The sequence below is a fragment of the Chiloscyllium plagiosum genome, unplaced genomic scaffold (genome assembly GCF_037043375.1).
Source record: "Chiloscyllium plagiosum isolate Xiang-an unplaced genomic scaffold, Cpla_swu_hap1 HiC_scaffold_9, whole genome shotgun sequence".
NCBI classification, from domain to species: Eukaryota; Metazoa; Chordata; class Chondrichthyes; order Orectolobiformes; family Hemiscylliidae; genus Chiloscyllium; species Chiloscyllium plagiosum.
Window position 1 is genome coordinate 35,446,400 of NW_028270147.1, and position 21,616 is coordinate 35,468,015.

General features: G+C 43.8%; 1 protein-coding gene across 4 annotated transcripts in view; it reads left to right on the forward strand.

The window, feature by feature from the left end:
• LOC122554273 (BTB/POZ domain-containing protein 19-like) overlaps positions 1–21,616 on the forward strand; it is a 159,125-nt gene that overhangs the window by 122,623 nt on the left and 14,886 nt on the right. For 2 of the 4 annotated variants that reach the window (XM_043699030.2, XM_087990533.1), the window contains 3 exons: positions 2,060–2,128; positions 8,433–8,564; positions 10,773–10,898. In XM_043699030.2, coding sequence (XP_043554965.2) covers positions 2,060–2,128; positions 8,433–8,564; positions 10,773–10,898 — 327 coding nt within the window. Of the gene's footprint in view, positions 1–2,059; positions 2,129–8,432; positions 8,565–10,772; positions 10,899–18,329; positions 18,416–21,616 lie in introns of all 4 variants that reach the window. The other 2 variants (XR_006312954.2, XM_043699033.2) reach the window with 2 other exon arrangements.

A 21,616-nucleotide genomic window follows, 5' to 3' on the forward strand; every position in this document is an offset into this window, starting at 1 on the left:
TTAAGAATCAAGATTCTGAGATTTAAGCACAATGAAGACAATGCCCAAAGAAATATCGAATTAAAGCAGCAAAATACTTTATTAAATATAAATAAATTTTAATTTTAATGTTGCTTAAACTTGCTTATGGAGCTTTTTTCTGGAGGTTATGTAACTCTTCAGTGAGAAGATAACACTCTGGCCATATCTTCCATTGCGAGTAATTGAGTAGAAACAGCGTGCTGCTGAGAATAATGATAGTTGCACTTAGTCTTGGTTGAGTCTAAAAGCAAAAAATGGCTGTGTGAGGAAAATACCCTTCATATTTGCTCTCTTTTGTTGCTGGGAGAAGTCAAATCTCATGGTTATCATGTTGTCACTTAATGCAGCTTAGTTCAGTAGATTACTGCATTCAAAGTTGCTGTGCATATGCTCTCCTGTAAAATGACACCTTTCATCTTCACTAAACTTTGACTCATTCAAACTGTACTGATTACATTCTAATTCCCATCACTCCTATTCACTCATCACCTCTGTGCTTGCTGACCTATATTCCGGCCTGACTTTGCTTCAATTTTAAAATTCTCACCTTGCTTTCAAGTCCCTCCCTAACTCTTTGTCTCCTCCTCCAGCTCTCCAATTACTGCTCCCATTGTTACTTTTTAAATGTGCCCAATTTTGGGAAATTTACTTTTGTCCCTGTGCCAAAACAAAATCTGGGGAAATAAGTCAGCTGCTTAGCTGTACTGAGTTGAAACTTAATGCTTTGATAGGTAACAACAGTGCTTCTTCCTCTTTTGCTATCCTGAACATGTAAGCACTTACTTGGTCACCAGCTCTCTGCTCCCCTCACTGTATGCTTCTCTGGGGTAAATCTAACTGTTTAACAAAGTGAGCAGAGTACAGTATAAGAGTAGCCAATTGGTTGACTGACAAAAAGCATGGAGTGAGGACAAAAGGGGTCTTTTTCAGGATAGCGATTGGTGAGGAGTGGAATTCTGCAGGGGGTAGTGTTGAGATCACAACTATTCATGTAATACATGAATGATCTAAATGAAGGAACTGAGGGCATTGTTGCTAGGTTTGCAGATGACAGAAACATATTGGAGAGACAGGTAGTGCTGAGGAATCAGGAGTTTGAAGGTGGACTTGGACAAGCTAAGAGAATAAGCAAAGAAGTGGCAGATGAAATACAATGTGGGAAAGTGTAAGTTTATGACTTTGGTAGGAAGAATAGAGGCATAGACTGTTTTTTAAATGGGGAAATCTGAAGCACAAAGGGAGTTCTGGTTCAGGATTCTCTTCATATTAACATGCAGGTTTAGTTGGCAGTTAGGAAGACAAATGTAATGTTAGCATTCATTTCAGCAGGGTTAGAATACAACAGTAGCGATGTATCACTGAGGCTGCATAAGGTTCTGATCATTTGGGATATTGTGAGCAGTTTTAGGTTCTGTATCTAAGGAAGGATGTGCTGGCATTGGAGGGGTCCAGGGGAGGTTCTCAAGAATGATCCCCGAGATCAAATGACTTGTAGTATGAGGAGAGATTGAGGACCTTGAGTCTGTACTTTGATGGAGTTTAGAAGGATGATGGGACAGTCTGATTGAGACTTATTGAAAACTGAGAGGCCTGGATAGAGTGGACGTGGAGAAGATGTTTCCAGTAGTCAAAGAGACTAGGACCCAAGGGCACTGCCTCACAGTGAAGAGCCAATGCTTTAGAACTGAGGTGAGGACAAATGTCTTCAGCCAGAGGGTGGTAAGTGTGTAGAACTTACTGCTGCAGAGGACTGTGCAGGCCAAGCTATTGAGTGATGGAGGTAGATAGGTTCTTGATTAGTAAGGGGATCAAGGCAGCAGACAGGCGAATGGGGTTGAGAAACACGCCAGATTGATCAACTGGTAGGTCACGCTCGATGGGCCAAATGACTTAATTCTGCTCCTGTACCGTATAGTCTTATAAAGGGTGGGGCGTTTGAGGTTAAGAATGAAATCCTGAGTCACCTTCCACCTGCATGAATAGACAATTGTCTCAAGCAACCAAACTGTAGAATAATCATTATTTTGTATCTCCCCAGGCTGCAGTGACATACAGACAGACCAACATGAAAGACAAATGCCTAGCTTTCATTGAAGGACACACCAAAGTGAGTACTTGAAAATGGCTAATGTATCTGATGACTTTTTTAGACTCTGGTGTCAAATGAAATCTGTTGAAACCAAGCTCAGGCCACTGAACCCACTCATGCAGATCAGAATATCCATCAATTGTGTGGTCCACTAACTGTGAGAAATAGCTGTGACAATTAGAAATAAATATGTTGCTGATTGATATGTGTTGCCACAGCAGCAAGATTTATTTTTTAAAAATCACCGGTAGTTCTTCTGTAATGTGATGGTTGTGTTTTTGTGCAACCCCGCATTATAGAAAATCCATGCTTTAGAGACAGCGCTTAATGTGTTGGTGATGTAATCGCATTGCAGTCAACACATGTATAAAAAGTTCATGCTTTAGAAACAGTGTCCCCAATTCGTCAATGGCATTACAGTGAATTCATATTAACAAAACGTGTTATAGTAGAACAACCTGTACAGAAGTCTATTCCTGATGAAGGGCTTTTGCCCATAACATCAATTTTCCTGCTCCTCGGATGCTGCCTGACCTGCTGTGCTTTTCCAATACCACGCTGTTGACTCAAATCTCTAGCATCTGCAGTACTCATTTTTGCCCTGTACAGAAGTCTATGTCTGACAGTCATAAAACTTTGTGGGCGGTACAGTGGCATAGTAGTTAGCATTGCTGCCTCACAGCGCCAGAGACCCGGGTTCAATTCCCGCCTCAGGCAACTGACTGTGTGGAGTTTGCACGTTCTCCCCGTGTCTGCGTGGGTTTCCTCCAGGTGCTCCGGTTTCCTCCCGCAGTCCAAAGATGTGCAGGTCAGGTGAATTGGCCATGCTAAATTGCCAATAGTGGTAGGTAAGGGGTAAATGTAGGGGTATGGGTGGGTTGCGCTTCGGCGGGTCGGTGTGGACTTGTTGGGCCGAAGGGCCTGTTTCCACACTGTAATGTAATCTGTAAATTAGGCGCTGCGTTTTCCAAGATGAGGGCAGAGTGTAATGTTTTAACAGCAGATAAGTGGTAGATTGTGTGCAGGTTAATCAGTTGTACTGATACTAATAGATATGTTGGAGTCCTGTTCCCTCAATTCCATTTTTCTTTAAACAATCTATTAATCAGGACTGAGTTTGATTCACTCAGTTGACTGGATGGCTGGTTTGCGATGTAGAATAATGCTAACAGCATGGGCTCAGTTCTCACATTGGCGGAAGTTACCATCGAGCGTGACCTACCAGTTGATCAATCTGGCGTGTTTCTCAACCCCATTCTCCTGTCTGCTGCCTTGATCCCCTTACTAATCAATAACCTATCTACCTCCATCACTCAATAGCTTTGCCTGCACAGTCCTCTGCAGCAGTAAGTTCTACACACTTACCACCCTCTGGCTGAAGGCATTTGTCCTCACCTCAGTTCTAAAGCATTGGCTCTTCACTGTGAGGCAGTGCCCTTGGGTCCTAGTCTCTTTGACTACTGGAAACATCTTCTCCACGTCCACTCTATCCAGGCCTCTCAGTTTTCAATAAGTCTCAATCAGACTGTCCCATCATCCTTTAATTACACAGATTTGCCTACAATGGTGTCACTACAATTTTGGTACAGGTAGGGAGGGGTTGGTGTGGTGGAGTGTCACTGGGCTAGTGCCCAGGATAATGTTTTGGGGACATAGGTTCAAATGCCACCATGGCAGATGGGGAAATTTGAATTCAATAAAAATGACAAATGGCAAATGACAAATGACAACCATGTAATCGTCGTTGATTGTAAAAAAACAAATCCATCTGGTTCACTAATGTCTTTCAGGGAAAGAAATCTGTCATCCTTACTTGGTCTGGCCTGCATATGACTCCAGACCCATAGTAATGTGGTTGACGCTCAACTGCCCAGTAGGCAATAAATGATGGCCTAGCCAGTGAGGCACACATTCCATGAACAAATGAAAAAAACAAGGGTGTTTACAGACACCATTGTAGCTTGCCTAAATACCAAGTAGGAACTGAGACTGAAATAAGCCCAGGCAGATGAGTTAGTTTTATGTTTTTTCTCACCCTGTGGGAAAGGACAAGAAGTTCAGAGTCTTTCATGTCCAGGGTTTCTTCCCTGTTCCACCACTCCACTCGCTTGACTGATTTTTGTTCCATGTACTTTAGATGGCATCCTACCATCTGAGTGATACTTGCATGCCAAATACAGCTAGAGTCATAGAATCCCTACAGTGTGGAAGCATGCCACTCAGCCCATCAAACCCACACTGCCGGTCCGGAAAGCATCCCACCAGACCCACACCCATCCCTGTAACCCTGCATTTCCCAAGGCTAATCTAGCTAGCCTGCACAACCCTGGGCACTACTGGGCAATTTAGCATGGTCAATCCACCTAACCTGCACATCTTTGCACTGTGGGAGGAAACTGGAGCACCCAGAGGAAACCCACGCAGATGATGGGAGAATGTACAAAGGTGCCTGAGGCTGGAATCGAACCCAGGTCCCTGATGCTGCGAGGCAGCAGTACTAACCTCTGAGCCATCGTGCCACCAGAGAGCCAAGGTCGCCCCGGTCTCATGTTGCTGAGGGCTAGATCCTACCTGCTTAATTGACGGTGGAGTCAAAATCGAGCTTGGATTGTCAGCAGGCTATTTCACAGTGTGTCACAGCTGAATCATGTTGCTGCTGTCACTGAGGTACTTACACATGCACTTCCAGCAGGAAGTCGCAGACTGGAAATCCTGACAGATTTTCTGTTATTGAAGCTGACTCCCAACTGGCACGTTTTCTATTGGCCAGGGCTTGAAATGTCACTTCTGCTACTAAACTCTGAACCATCTCAGAAGAGACTTCTTATAAGTTTTAATGTTCTTATGTTTTATTAAAGAGTGTAAAAATATTTGGATTGTGTGGTTTTGCAAAATTGTCCAGGTGGATTGTATAGTTTTACAAAATTCTCCAGGTACAAAGTGCAATCAACTAAGTTTTGTTATATCAAAGCTTTCAAACAAAACTTATTTCAGTCAACAAATACAGAGAATTGGGCAGCAGGAAGAGGCCAACTGGTTCTCCAAATCTGATTCTCACTCGTGATGGCTGTAGCATCTTGATGAGATGTTTCCTGACCATTGTCCCAGTAAATGGCAACAAATTATGATGCATGCATACTTGAGCTGGAATGACTGAAAGTATCTTTATGTTAACATTTGTTCAGCAAAGATCACTGAAAAGCTGCATTTGAGAACCAGGCCTGTCATTTCCACTGTCAATCCTGGCTTTCTTATCCTTGTAGCAGAATCAAACACCCACAAGAATGTAAATTTGCAGTTCTGCTGCCAGGATAAGGGGTGCGGCCCTTCCAGACACAAGCCAAATGAAATAAACACAGGCACAAAAGTGCATAGAGAGAATGCAAAAGTGAACTTTCTGCTGCTGTACTAATCCTGAATGATCCATGGAATGGAAAGGCTGGGATCATTGTATCAGCAAGTCATTCTGTTAAACTTGTGTTATTTCCAACTGCATGCCTGAGCTACTGGATGTGACTAATTGCTTCCTCTTGTCTGATTATTGCACTAAGAATAACTCAGTCACATTGATCTTTTGTGACCTTTGTCACATGATGGTATGAAGTAAAATAGGAGTTTAAAAGGGGAAGCTGCCATAGGAAGAGATTCAGTTAGCCTTTCTCAGTTCAACTTATTGTCATTTGTCCTCTTGTCAACTTTCAGATTTTAAAAGTATTTTTAGAAATAACAAATATTTTAGATATCACACTTCTTTTCTGGTTTGAAATCATTAGCTATTTGAAGCTGAATAGTAAGACTGTAAATGTATCAGCCAGCTTTTGTAAGGACTTCCCCAAATTTTACCCTCTTGAAACTTGAGATAATGTTAAACTCTATTATTAGTATCTTAACCCAGAGCAAGTCTGGTTCCCCGACCACCCTCTGATTGCTGACTTACATTGGCTCCCAGTCTAGCAATATCTTGAGTTTAAAATTCGCATCCTTCTTATAAATCTCTTCATAGCCTTGCCCCGACTTCTCTCTGCAATCTCGTCCAGCTCCACAGTGCTCAAAGAAATCTGCACTCCTGCAGCTCAGTCTCTTATGCATCCCCAATTTTAATTGCTGCAGCTTAGTTAGCTGTACCTTCATTTTGACTAGGCCCCAAGCTCCCTATCCCTCTCTAGCTTGCATTCTCCTTTAAGGCACTTCTTAAACTTCACCTATTTGAGCAAGTTTCTTTCACTTGACCTGATGTTTACTGTGGCATGACATCATATTTTGTATTATAATGCTGTTGTAAAATGTGTTGGGCAGACGATCTTGGCACAGTGGTGGTATTGCTGCCTCTGGGATGGAAGTTCTGGATTTGATGCTATGACTTGATAGGCATTGAAAGCGCACTGAAATGCGGTAAACATGTTGATTATCTGCCTTTAAATCCTTCCATTAGATCAATGGCAACCAGTAGGGGCAGGAGAGTCCATTGGTCTGCCAACTTGCAGAATGAAATGGCAGCCTGTCTAACACCTTGCCCATAAAATCCATGGTCCAACCCTTAGGAACTGGAGAAAAGATAGACAGACAGAAGTGCCTGGGAATGATTCATTATGTTAAAGTTGTGATGTAAGTACAAATTGTTGAACATGGGGCTAGGAACCTGATCACTCTGCTCTGCTTTTGGGTATATGTTCCTACTCTATACCAAAAGTCTACCACCTACCATCTTAAATTACAGATATGATGTAAAATACAGGTATCCCCTGCTTTTCGAATCCTTGCTTTATGCAATTTTGCTTTTACGAAAGAGCTACGTTAGTACCTGTTTTCGTGAATCTGAAGAGGATTTTCGCTTTTACGTAAAATGGTGAAACTCTTTCCCATTTAAATCACACACCTTTGCTTTACACCATTTTCAGCTTGTGGAAGGTTCCCTGGAAATGCTCTACTTTTGGATAGTGGGGGCTACCTGAATATAAATGAGTCCTGTGCTAGTTATAGGAATCCATTTTGTGAAATGGGTTTGCACCAATACCTGATTCCCCATGTGACAAGTATTACCGACCAATCATGGCACTAGTATCTTTGAAACTGATCATTGGCTTCACCCACGTTTGGCTACTGGTTTGTCCTATTAGCTGGCTAACTTCTGTGCCTTCTCCTTGAAAAGTTTCTCTGTTGTACAATTGATTTATAAAGTTTTGTTAGGCCTGTCGTTGGTGCACTATGTTGGGAACATGTTTCATCCTGGGAAAAATTAACAGGAGCCTATTTCATGGAGTCAGTGCCACTCTCCTGACACTGCAGTTCATTACCTCTACTGCTCTGTGGAAGACTGAGGGAGTGAAGTGATGGTCTTTCGGGTCCTCTCCATGATATCCTTTCAACATTGCAGCCACATCTTTGGAACTATACTTCTGGCATTGACATCAGAGACATCTTAATGTTATAGGTTGCTGAAGAGTTATAGTGTGTAGTAGAAACCAAGCTTCCAGTTTTATGCTTAGTTAGTTTCATTGTGCGTTTTTGGTTTTAGTAATTAGCCTGACCATTCATAAAGTATGGAGTGTGAAAGCGGTCAGGACTGCTACTCCAGATTGCCATCTAGGGAGCTGAAATGAATAGTGCACATGTTTGTAAAGCTGAAGAAAAATTTGATCTTGGCTAGATGAGCCTGGGTAATTGAATGCCTGTTCACCTTGTACATTCTGAAGAATAAATGACAGAGGACAAAGTTGAAAGAAAGAACTTGCCTATCATGCATCCCAAAATACTTCACAGCCAATGTAACTTTTCTGAATATTAGCCACCAGTACAATGTAGGGAAAGCGTGGCTACTCTAATAGACTCAAACTCCACATTGAGTTTAGTCATGGGCATGTTTATGGGGAATGTGTGAACCGAAAGCAGTGTTTTCTCCAAACCTCTGAGCAGAATGCTTTGACTAATGTTGACTTGGATCTATAGTGGCTGAGAGAAGTTGTGTGTGAAGATAAGGGGATTTTAAATAGAGCATTGACACTTTTTCAACAAACCATATGTTCAGCAGAGAAAAGTTGATAAGATGAAAGTGTCCAATGACTCAATGAAATTGAGGAAGTCAAACTGTAAACTATTCCAAACATTGACAGTTCTTTTGGATAAGGGTAAAAAGAGGTAAAAACTGTCCTCGGATGCTGCCTGAATTGCTGTGCTCTTCCAGCACCACTGATCCAGTTCTTTTGGATATACAGTCCTTAACATTCAAAAAAATGAACCAGGCAACCAGTGTGTTCAAATATATTATTTTCTTTGGAATTATACAGCCCATTTTAATAAGATGAATCATCTGGTCTGTCCTCAGAGTATTGTGAAGACCCGAGGCTTCCATGAACTTTCTGACCTTGCCTTGCTTGCTATTCTGCAGAGCGACATGCTGACTATCGATGAACCGGATTTAATTAACTTTGTCAGAGAATGGGCTCATGTTAACTCAGTAAGTCTAGACGTGTGAAATCTGGCTTAAATCCATTGATACCATCACTAAATTGTGTCCTGTGAAAATAAATCTGTGTATTATAGATCTAGTGTGTGAGATTCAAATCTAAATTACTGTACTTTTTTATATGTGTATATTTTCACAACGTAAACTAAAATTAGTGCAAGGGTTAAAGGGAGCACGTTTCAAAGTGTTAACATCTGAATGCATTTATCTGAACTTTTCAGAGAGAAGTGTGAAACTCTAATCCATCAGATACTTATGTACTTGTACAAAATTACTATATAGAGTGGGGAGTTAAACATATGGTTCGCATTCTGCTGTCCCAAGTCTCCTCGACACGCCTTCTATTAGGTAACAAGAACCTTGTTTTTTAAATATCATTTGTAATATTGGAATACCTTTCTCCTGACATCATACTGTCACTGCTCTCCCCATTTCCACGAGCACAAAACTGACACTCGGTCAGCAATGGTCGGAGACAGAACTGGTTGAGGGGGCGAGGGGACAGAGTGACCAGAAACAATAGGGTAAGTGGTTAGAATTCCAAGGGGAAAGAGTTCAAGGGATTGAACCACAGAGGAAGAATGAGGAAGTGGTAGTGGGGTGTTGGAGTGTGGTAGTTCATTGTTGCTGGGGGATCAGGATAAAGGGAGCAAAGATTGAGGTGACAGGGGACTGGTGTTGGGGAAGGATTGACAGGGAGAGCATAGTGGGACTAGGGCATATCAGTGAGTAGGAGACTGGTGAACAAATGTTAGGAGATGGCCTGGAGGTTTTAGGCTTGGAATTAGGGCTTGGGAATGGGGTCTGAAGAGAAAGGAGGAGGTTAAGGAATGGGATTTAAGAAACTGAAGCAAGGGTCATAGAATCATAGAGATGTCCAACCCGTCCATGCCGACCAGATATCCCAACCCAATCTAGTCCCACCTGCCAGCACCTGGCCCATATCCCTCCAAACTCTTCCTATTCATGTACACATCCAAATGCCTTTTAAATGTTGCAATTGTACCAGCCTCCACCACTTTTTCTGGTAGCTCATTCCATACACGTACCACCGTCTGCATGAAAAGGTAGCCCCTTAGGTCTCGTTTTTATCTTTCCCCTCTCACCTAAACCTATGCCGTCTAGTTCTGGAACTCCCCCAACCCAGGGAAAAGAATTTATCTATTTATCCATACGTGCCCCTAAGGAAGTCAGAGGAAAACAATGTATCATGCAGTTTGAAGTTCAGTAGATGTAGAAGAGAGGACTGGGAAATGGGATGGGATTGTGTGCGCATAGGACTCTACTCCTTTCAGAGAATTGAGTTCAGCTGCAATGTAGTGAGTCAAAGTGGTGCCTTACTTGAACTGATGCTGCTAGTTGCTCACAATATTATTAATCCAGCAGTGTGGAGATAGGCTCTTTGGCCCCAACTGGTCCATGCTGACCAAAATGTCCATCTACGTTAACCCCATTTCCCTACACTTGGCCTGTATCCTTCTAATTATTAACTTGCAAGCACCAAGGGCAGTGAAATGAAGAAGGGTTGAGTACAAACTGGCAGTGGCCCACTACTACACTGAAGCCAGGGCAAGCAAATCTACTTCTCCATGCTCAACAGAAAGGGTGTTAAATAAACTTTCCTTATCATGTGTTCTTGACTTAAGACCCACAATAAAATGCTTGCAAGATGCATGCTTCACCTAGTTTTGCACAGGTTTTGAAATAGGATTAGGACCTATCTTTGCATATTTACATAATGTAATTACTGAGTTCAGGCTGCTGCCAGATACACCTAGAAATAGTGAGTGTCAACATGGTGCCTGCAATGTTGCCAGGGCAGATCATGCACATCTCTAAATTGGCATATGTTGCAACTAGTTTACGTTTTCAAAATAGGCAAAAATGCAATCCATTTTCTGCCCGAAATATCTTCAATTGAATGTGATGGAAGCCCAAGTGCCAAGATATTAGATCAAGCCCACTATGTATCCTGAATCTGGCATCACTGTTTTATAGCATTAAAGCCAGGATAAAAATCCCCTTTGCCCCTCTAAAATCCATGACAGAGTGTAAACTACACTGTAATGTTCTATGATATTTGCAAAATTGGTAAGGGCAGCCGACTACACCTCCAGGATATCAAGTTAGAAAATGTCTGCTTTGTCCTAGATCAAGCTAAAGGATATCCTCTTTTGCCATTTTTAATTTCCAACATAGGTAGTTCTGGACAAACCGGTACCTGAAATAGCAAAGGACGTTATCTGTGAACTGCGGCTTTTCCTGTTGAGCCCTGAAGAATTGACAATTCTAGAAGCTGAAAACAAGAAAGATAACCTCATTCCTGTAAGTTTATCCTGCAGGTTTGTTAAAGAGATTGCACTTTAATGGGGAGAAAGAACAAACCTTTATATTTGTGCTTGTGAAGACATAAATAATGACATAAAACATTTGAAATACATTCATTTGTGATGAGTAAATCACAATAGAAGTGATATAACCACTCTGCCAATGACGGACTGTTTTTTGCATCCAGCAAGCAGATGCCACAAGCAGATATTTAAGTGGTTGTATCTTTCATTCCCATCCAGGCTGATAACCCTACAGCCATTTAATGTCCATTGAGACATTCATTATCTTGAGTTAAGAGTCCCTCCCAAGTTTCATTTCACCATCTGGCTGGTCTGCAGCTCTTATAACAAATTTCCTGTCCCCATGATGCCCGTGGGAGGAGAGGCCACCATTGGGACTACATTCAGCCTCCAATTCATTCCCTGGAGCAGAATGCAAGGTATGTGGGGCAGTGGGATATGATCAGATCCAGGCTGGCATGCACTGGCATGAGGGATCTGGACTGGGAAAGGTCAGTGGTAGGCGGGTAAGAGTGGTGTTATTTGGAGTTTGAAATGGCGTGAGGGTTTGGTGAAATTCCGAGTCAAGACAACAGGTCCACCTCCCCAATTTCCCTCTAGAGCCCAAGCAGTATTATTTGGCGTATTTCCGATTCATCTCCCACCTCAGCCTCTCACCAATGAGAGAGAAACAAAGGCAGTCCTTAACTGCCTTAACTGACCATTTAAGGAACTTTAATTGGCATAGTTATTGGTCTGTGGCCTAAATCCTCTCCCTATCCCATTGTTCGTAAAATTGCAGCAGGTACAGGGGCAAGAGGATAAGTGGTAGGGAAGGATCAGTCGCCATCTTATGGTCCTTTCACTTGCCAATTCCCTGCAGGGGAATGTAAGATTCTACCCAGTATTTCAAAACCAAATTGCAGAATCAATTGAACGAATCTTCAGGTCACCTTTTGCAAATCACAAGAGCCTTAAAATAAAGTCTCCTCTGAAATGACTCAGTACTTATGCATGAAAAAAGTTGTGTGACATTTTTAATGAAAACTTTGGTCGCAGGATAAGCCCTAAGTAACAAGTTATTTCGGGGTGATTGTTTTAAATATGACCATTTATAGAATTGCTCTGTGGAGTCCTGTGCATGTTCCATTTTAGCCTTTAAACTATGGCTGTTCTGTTTATGTAACAAATACTTGGCAGAGGGTGAAAGCAGATGCCTGCCTGATCAAATTGACAGCTTTACAAAGAGGCAGACAGAGCTTTAAGAGGCTCCCATGATTAAACCACCCCCCCCCCAGTATAGTAGAAACAAGTTGGCATCACTGAATTAGAGATTAAATAAAAACCCACAGAGGTGCCTGGAAGTGGAATGATGTTTAAAACAAACCTAAATTGTTTTTAAAAAAGATTCAGCTGGGGGTCAGTGCTGTCCCTTTTCATTACTAAAGATGCACAAATGCTTTTCTGCACAAAGCTGAAAATGTGTTGAGTTCCTGATTGAGTTTCCATAAAATTTTAGAAGTATCTGTTCCAGCACAGCATTATAGACCTTTTGCAGGGAAGATGATTTCTCATGTAATCTGAGCCCAGGGACTGCATTAAGATGACTCACCATGCAGTCCTTGCTAGTGTGTGGGTACCATCCAATCTCTATCACATCTTTACTTCAGTTTAAAATCACAATCTCTACATAAATTGAAGCAGATCAGTCTGGCTGGTTTTTGTGAGCAGATTATAGTTTGGAAAGTATAACATTTCTGGACATAGAGTTCAGTACTTGAAAAATTTTCTTTCCATATTTAACTTATTTCCTTTTCACCTTGGCCTCACCAATTCATCCGTGTTCTTCTGACGCTTATCTTTCTTTCAGTATTTGACTTTTTTCCTTCTCATTCCAAATAGAAGCTTGCACTAAGATATCATTTTATTTCCTTTTCTCAGCCTCTGCAGTGCATGATTCATTACTCTTCATGATCTCCAGTTATGTCTCTTAGGCAAAGAGTTCCACAGGCCCCTTCTCTCTCTGGGTGAACAAATTTCTTCTCTTCTTTGATTCTGCCCTCCTGACCTTTCTCACCCTATGTAAATACTCCCACCGTGGTCAACCATTTGCATCACATCTCCTCCCCTTAGCTCTGCAGTGCTGATTATAAGCAAGACTGTCCCTGAACATTGTTTGGAAAGTTTGACGACCCTCAACCTACAGCTTCCAATCCCACTTCATTTTGCATCTATCCTTGGAAAATGCTTGCACACAAATGCACTAACACACTGCCAACTGGGTATTCATTGGCCTTCAATTTGCTACATTACTCCTGTGACTTCATCCCTCCCGAACATTTATCTTCAATGTCCTTGTCCCCAGTAAAACATAGATGAAAAATGGGAACAGGAGTTGGTCATTCAGCACTTCAAGACTGGTCTGCCATTCAATGCGACCTTGGCTGATCATCTAATTCAGCACCGTGTTCCTGCTATTTCCCCACACCCTTTGATCCCTTTAGCCATAAGAGCTATACCTAACTTGTTCTTGAAAACATTCAGTGTTTTGGTCTCAACTGCTTTCTTAGGCAAAGAGTTCCACAGGCCCCTTCTCTCTCTGGGTGAACAAATTTCTTCTGTCAGTCCTAAATGGTCTACCCCACATCCTGAAACTGTGACCCTCGTGCTGGAATTCTATTTGTGAAATATAGCTGCAAAATGACATCTGTGACAGAGAAAATATACAAAAGAGGAAACCTGAGTAGAATGTAAGAAGCAGAAAGTTATCGAGTCATCGAGATGTACAGCACGGAAACAGACCCTTTGGTCCAACCCGTCCATGCCGACCAGATATCCCAACCCAATCTAGTCCCACCTGCCAGCACCCGTGCATATCCCTCCAAACCCTTCCTATTCATATACCCATCCAAATGCCTTTTAAATGTTGCAATCGTACAAGCCTCCACCACTTCCTCTGGCAGCTCATTCCATTCACATACAACCATCTGTGTGAAAAAGTTGCCCCTTATGTCTCTTTTATATCCTTCCCCTCTCACCCTAAACCTATGCCCTCTAGTTCTGAACTCCCCCACCCAGGGAAATTACTTTGTCTATTTATCCTATCCATGCCTCTCATGATTTTGTAGACCCCTATAAGGTCACCCCTTAGCCTCCGACGCTCTAGGGAAAACAGCCCTAGCCTATTCAACCTCTCCCTATAGCTCAAATCCTCCAACCCTGGCAACATCCTTGCCAATCTTTTCTGAACCCTTTCAAGTTTCACAACATCCTTCCGATAGGTAGGAAACCAGAATTCCAAAAGTGGCTTAACCAATGCCCTGTAGAGCCGCAACATGACCTCCTAACTCCTGTACTGAATACTCTGACCAATAAAGGAAAGCATACCAAACGCCTCCTTCACTATCCTATCTACCTGTGACTCTACTTTCAAGGAGCTATGGACCTGCACTCCAAGGTCTCTTTGTTCAGCAATACTCCCTAGGACCTTACCATTAAGTGTATAAGTCCTGCTCTGATTTGCTTTCCCAAAATGCAGCACCTCTCATTTATCTAAATTAAATTCCACCTGCCACTGCTCAGCCCATTGGATCATCTGATCAAGATCCCGTTGTAATCTGAGGTAACCTTATTCACTGTTAGGGGGAACCTGAAAATTTTGTTTTACAGGGAAGACCTGTGTACATTGGATCAACAGATGGTCATCATTATGAAGCTGTAGTCTATCTAACTTGTTTATTAAGACAGTGATAGACAAGCATGACAAAACTTATAGTTCTGAGGAAGGGTCACTCAACCTGAAATGTTAACTGATTTCTCTCCACAGATGCGGCCAGACCTCAGCGGTGTAGAGGTCGGTGCGCCAAACTACTACCGCGCCTCCCTTGTCTGCTGGTTTGATAGTGAGGTTGGGGTTGCAACGGAGTGAGTGGAGGGCTGCGCGTTCCGAGGGTGAGAGGTTGGAGTGCGTGAGAGGGGTGGGGGAGTTCAGGTGGCGGTTAATATCACGGCGGCAGTTGGGTGTAGAGGTCGGTGCGCCAAACTACTACCGCGTCATCCCCCATCACGAAGGACTCAAAGCCCTCCGCTTCTTTCTTTCCCGCCGTACCGACCAGTACCCTTCCACTGACACCCTCCTTCGACTGACTGAACTGGTCCTCACCCTGAACAACTTCTCTTTCCAATCCTCCCACTTCCTCCAAACGAAAGGAGTAGCCATGGGCACCCGCATGGGCCCCAGCTATGCCTGCCTCTTCGTAGGATATGTGGAACAATCCATCTTCCGCAACTACACTGGCCCCAACCCCCACCTTTTCCTCCGCTACATCGATGACTGTATCGGCGCCGCCTCATGCTCCCACGAGGAGGTTGAACAGTTCATCCACTTCACCAACACCTTCCACCCCGACCTCAAATTCACCTGGACAGTCTCAGATTCCTCCCTCCCCTTCCTCGACCTTTCTATTTCTATCTCAGGCGACCGAATCAACACGGACATCTACTACAAACCGACCGACTCCCACAGCTACCTGGACTACACCTCCTCCCATCCTGCCCCCTGTAAAAACGCCATCCCATTCTCCCAATTCCTTCGACTCCGCCGCATCTGCTCCCAGGAGGACCAGTTCCAAAAACGCACATCCCAGATGGCCTCCTTCTTCAAGAACCGCAATTTCCCCCCCGACGTGGTCGATGATGCCCTCCACCGCATCTCTTCCACTTCCCGATCCTCCGCCCTTGAACCCCGCCCCTACAACCGCCACCAGGACAGAACCCCACTGGTCCTCACCTACCACCCCACTAACCTCCATGTACAGCGCATCATCCGCCGTCATTTCCGCCACCTCCAAACGGACCCCACCACCAAGGATATATTTCCCTCCCCTCCCCTATCAGCATTCCGTAAAGACCACTCCCTCCGTGACTCCCTCGTCAGATCCACACCCCCCACCAACCCAACCTCCACTCCCGGCACCTTCCCCTGCAACCGCATGAGGTGCAAGACTTGCGCCCACACCTCCCCCCTCACCTCCCTCCAAGGCCCCAAAGGAAACTTCCATATCCGCCACAGATTCACCTGTACCTCCACACATATCATCTATTGCATCCTTTGCACCCGATGTGGCCTCCTCTATATTGGGGAGACAGGCCGCCTACTTGCATGGCGTTTCAGAGAACACCTCTGGGACACCCGGACCAACCAACCCAACCACCCTGTAGCTCAACATTTCAATTCCCCTCCCACTCCACCAAGGATATGCAGGTCTTTGGACTCCTCCATCGTCAGACCACAGCGAAACGACGGTTAGAGGAAGAACGCCTCATCTTCCGGCTAGGAACCCTCCAACCACAAGGGATGAACTCGGATTTCACCAGTTTCCTCATTTCCCCTCCCCCCACCCTGTCTCAGTCAAATCCATCAAATTCAGCACCGCCTTCCTAACCTGCAATCTTCTTCCCGACCTCTCCGCCCCCATCCCAGTCTGACCTATCACCCTCACCTTGACCTCTTTCCACCTATCACATTTCCGACGCCCCTCCCCCAAGTCCCTCCTCCCTATCTTTTATCTTAGCCTGCTGGACCAACTTTCCTCATTCCTGAAGAAGGGCTAATGCCCGAAACGTCGATTCTCCTGTTCCCTAGATGCTGCCTGACCTGCTGCGCTTTTCCAGCAACACATTTCCATCTCCTAAAATACTGAAGCAATCAATGTTCAAATGCAACAAGATCTGGACAATATCCAGGTTTGGGCTGACAAGTGGCAAGTAACATTCACACCACACAAATGTTAGGCTATGACCATCACCAATGAGAGATAATCTAACCACCACCTCTCAACATTCAATGGTGTTACCATCACTGAATCCCTTACTATCAGCATCATTGGGGTTGCCATTGACCAAAAACTCAACTGGACTCACCACATAAACACAATGGCCACAAGAGCAGGTCAGATGCTAGGAATATGGCAGTGATTAACTCACTGCTTGATTTCCCAAAGTCTGTCCACCATCAACAAGGCACAAGTCAGGAGTGCGATGGAATATTCCTCACTTGCCTGCATGGGTGCAGCACCAGCAACACTTACAAAGCTTGACACTATCCAGGACAAAATAGTACGCTTGATTGCATCACATCCACAAATATCCGCTCCCTTTAACGCCAATGCTCAGTAGCAGCAGTATGTACTATTGACGAGGTTCCCTGCAGAAATTCACCAAAGATTCCTAGACAGCACCTACCAAACCCACAACAACGTCCAGCTAGAAGCACAAGGGAAGACATACGTGGGAACACCTTCATTTAAAAAAAAAAGGAGGAAAAGCATTGAACTAATGTTGTTTCATCTTGTATTGCATGTTGTTTATTTGTAAAATGTTTGCTATGTCTCAGGAGTTTCAGCTAGTGAAATAGGTTAACATATATTCCTTAAACCTCTTGGAATAGATTTGAGTCTGGCAGAGAATGGTGAGATGGTGTTTTAAAGGATCCTCTATGAAATGGGGTACATCAACCCACTTCCAATGTAACAAATATTCACACAGGGCTTTGTTCCTTACAGACAAAAGAGCTGTGTCCCCACATTGCATCTTTTCTTTAAATTATAGACTTTGGAGATGGCCAATCTCTGCAGCATTCCCATGGCAATGCCTAGGTCACTTGGAATGGCCTGCCTCTTTTGAATTTAATCAGTTAACTAAGTCACTTGGCAGTTCCTGTAGTATCTCCACGCCAATCATATTTCCCAGTAAGCAGCACCCTGTTCCTACAACATGTAAATTATTGCTTTCTTCCAGAATAGTTTTTTTCTTCCATTTTAGACAGTTGAATGCAAGATAAAATGTTTTGATTTCAAGTCTCTTTTTAGAAGAGTTTAAATTTTTTTGCAAATTACCAAGTCCATAAAGTGTTTAGTATGGGAATTGGAAAGAAAATGTTTTTATCATGTAATCTGTGAGTAATATTTCCCTGTATAAGGCGATGCTACATTGATCATAAAAACACACAACACCAGGTTATAATTCATCAGGTGATAGTTCGGAGCGTCGTTCCGAAAGCTAGTGTGCTTCCAATTAAACCTGTTGGACTATAACCTGGTGTTGTGTGATTTTTAACTTTGTACACCCCAGTCCAACACCGGCATCTTCAAATCTTGATCAGAAAAGACATGGTTAGCCCATACTTGTCTCTTAAGAGGCAAAGTTCACCATTTACATAGTTAAGCAACAAACAAGGCACCAGATAATATCAAGCTAAAAGAAAAGGCTTATACAAATGCAATGAATGATATAAATCCTGCAGACTGGGAGGGTTATAAATAGCACAAAGTGAATAGATAAATTGTGAAGAATGCAAACAAAGTTATGAAAAAACTTCAAAGGGATATTAAAGTTAATGACAAATGTTTAATAAATATTTTAACAGAAGGAGAGTGCGAAAACAGAATGTGGCTCATGAGGACAAATGCTGATGGAATACAATATACAGTGAGATTTTGTCAGACCTATTAAGTGAGTACTTTACATCCAGTTTCATAGATGAGGGAGAAGAAAGTTGAAATATTTTCATAATGTTGAGACTGGAGCTGTGAAGGAGAATAAAGGAATGCAGAATATAGCCTTTCTTTTAGAGGTTTATAGAAACAAGAATAGGGTAAATAGACAAGGTCTTTTCCCTGTGTTAGGGGAGTCCAGAACTACTAGGCATAGGTTTCGGGTGAGAGGGGAAAGATTTAAAAGGGACCTAAGGGGCAACCTTTTCATGTAGAGGGTGGTGTGTGTATGGAATGAGCTCCCAGAGGAAGTGGTGGAGGCTGATATTATTACAACATTGAAAACTCATCTGGATGGGGATTTGAATAGATTAGGTTCCCGACTGTGTGGAAACAGACCCTTCAGCCCAACAAGTCCACACCGACCCTCCAAGGAGTAACCCACCTCGACACATTTCCCTCTGACTAATGCACCTAACATTATGGGCAATTTAGCATGGCCAATTTACCTGATCTCCACATTTTTGGACTGTGGGAGGAAACTGGAGCACCTGGAGGAAACCCACGCAGACACAGGGAGAATGTGCAAACTCCACACAGACAGTAGCCCCAGGCTGAAATTGAACCTGGGTCCCTGGCGCTGTGAGGCAGCAGTGCTAACCACTGAGCCACCGTGCCGCCAAATAGGAAAGGTTTGGAGGAATATGGGACAACTGCTAGCAAATGGGACTGGATTAATTTAGGATATCTGGTCAGCATGGATGAGTTGTACCAAAGGATCTGTTTCCATGCTGTACATCTCTATGACTCTATGACAGTAAAATCTAGTGCTGAGATTAAAAAAAAGATCAGCAGCAGAGAACAGCGGGAGCTGGGCGGAAGTGAGGTCGGAGCACAGAGGCTGTTGGGAAGGTTAGTGAGTTCTATTTAAGTAGGTATATTCTAGGCCCCATTCCTACACAACGGGTCCTCCCTACCACCCTCCTCCTCTGACCTAATTTAAGAGTCCATAGACTTGCAGCAAAAAAAAAAGGGCGTCGAGGGAAGTGTCTGGCGAGAAAAGTGCGAGTCTGGCTCAGGAGTCTTCAGTGAAGAGGCTGAGTGAGGAGATTATGCCACACTTGAAGAGGGTGAAGACGTGACTGCCAAGCTGATTCAGTGTGCTGCGTGCACGATATGGGAGATCAGGGACACTGGTATCTCTGGCTCCTAAAGCTGTGAAAAGTGTGTACACATTCAACTTCTGAAGGGGCACATTGCAGCACTGAAGAAAGAACTAGATGACCTCAAGCTCATCTGAGAGAACGAGAATTTTCTGGACCGGACCTTTCAGCGAGGTCATTACGCCGAGCATACCAGAAAAAAGTAGAAGTGAGATGATGATGAGGAAGGAAGAGATGATTCAAGTACAAGAGACCCTGGGGGAAGTACGTCTTGTGAGCAGGTTGAATTTCTTGGAAACTGTTGAGACAGACGACACTGCCAGTCCAAGAGGCGGACAGGTCAGCCATTCGAAAATTGGCCTGGAGGCAGAGCCAAGGAGTCAGACATCATGCAGAGTCGTGATAATAGGGGACTCCATAATGCGAGGGAATGAAAGGGGTTTCTGCGGCAATGGGCAGGATTTGAGGATGGTATGTTGTTTTCCTGGTGCAAGGATCCAGGACATCACCGACAGAGTACAAGGACGAAGATGAAGAGCCAGAGGTGGTGGTGCATGTTGGTACAAATGATGTTGGGAAGTAGAGGAGGAACATTCTATAGCGGGACTTCAGAAAAACCACAAGAAGGCTGAAAAGCAGGACTTCCAGGGTGGTTATCTCCAGTTTGCTGCCAGTCCCTCGGGCTGGAGGGGGCAGGAACAGAGAGATAATGGACTTGAATGTGTGGCTGAGGAACTGGTGCAGGAAGCAAGGATTTAAATTCTTGGATCACTGGAGTATATTTTGCGGTAAGAATAAATTATACAACAGGGATGGGTTGCACCTTAATAGGTGGAGGACCAGCATTCTGTCAGGCAGGTTTGCCACTGCAACACAGGCGTGTTTAAACTAAGAAGTGGGGGGAAGGGACAATCTGAAAATTTAAAAAGGAAGTTAAAGGGAAAATGAGAATAAGAGAACTTAAGGAAAACAACAGAATCATTGGAGCAGAAAACTCAAGAAGGGTTCATACAGTATGGTCAAGTGAAATAGGGATTGGTCGGAAGGGTGAGGAGGGTAACAAATTAAAAATATTATATATGATTGCATGAAGCATAAGAAATAAGGTGGATGAGCTTGAGGCTCAGTTGGAAATTGGCAGGTACAATGTTGTGGGGATAACTGAGACGTGGTTTCAAGTGGACAGGGCCTGGGAAATGAATATTCAGGGCTATACGTGCTATTGATAGGACATACTGACGGGCAGAGGGAGTGGGATGGCCTGTTGGTGAGGAATGATAATCAGTCCCTTGCGAGGGGGGACATAGAATCAGGAGATGTAGAGTCAGTATGGATAGGGCTGAGAAATTCTAAGGGTAGAAAGACTCTAATGGGAGTTATCTATAGGCCCCCAAACAGTAGGGAGTGAGTTGAATAAGGAGTTGAAATTGGCCTGTCGCAAAGGTAGTACTACAGTTATTATGGGGAATTTCAACATGCAGGTAGACTGGGAGAATCAGGATGGTTCTGGACCCCAAGAAAGGGAGTGCCTCCCAGATGGATTCTTAGAACAGCTTGTACTGGAGCCTACCAGGGAGAAGGCAGTTCTGGATCTGGTCTTGTGCAATGAACCGGATTTGATCAGGGACCTCGAAGTAAAGGAGACATTAGATGGTAGTGACCATAATATGATAAGTTTTAATCTGCACTTTGAGAGGGAGAAGGGAGAATTGGAAGTGTCAGCATTGCAGTTGAACAAAGGGAACTATGGAGGTATGAGGGAAAACACCAGATGGCCTCCTTCTTTAGAGACCGCAATTTCCCTTCCCACGTGGTTTCCCTTCCCTCCAAAGCATCTCATCCACATCCCGCCCCCCCGCCCTCCAACCCCACCCCTCCAATCGTAACAAGGACAGAACATCCCTGGTCCTCACTTTCCACCCTACCAACCTTCGCATAATCCACATCATCCGCTGACATTTCCACCACCTCCAAACAGACCCCACCACCAGGGATATATTTCGCTCCCCACCCCTTTCCGCTTTCCGCCAAGACCGTTCCCTCCGGACTACCTGGTC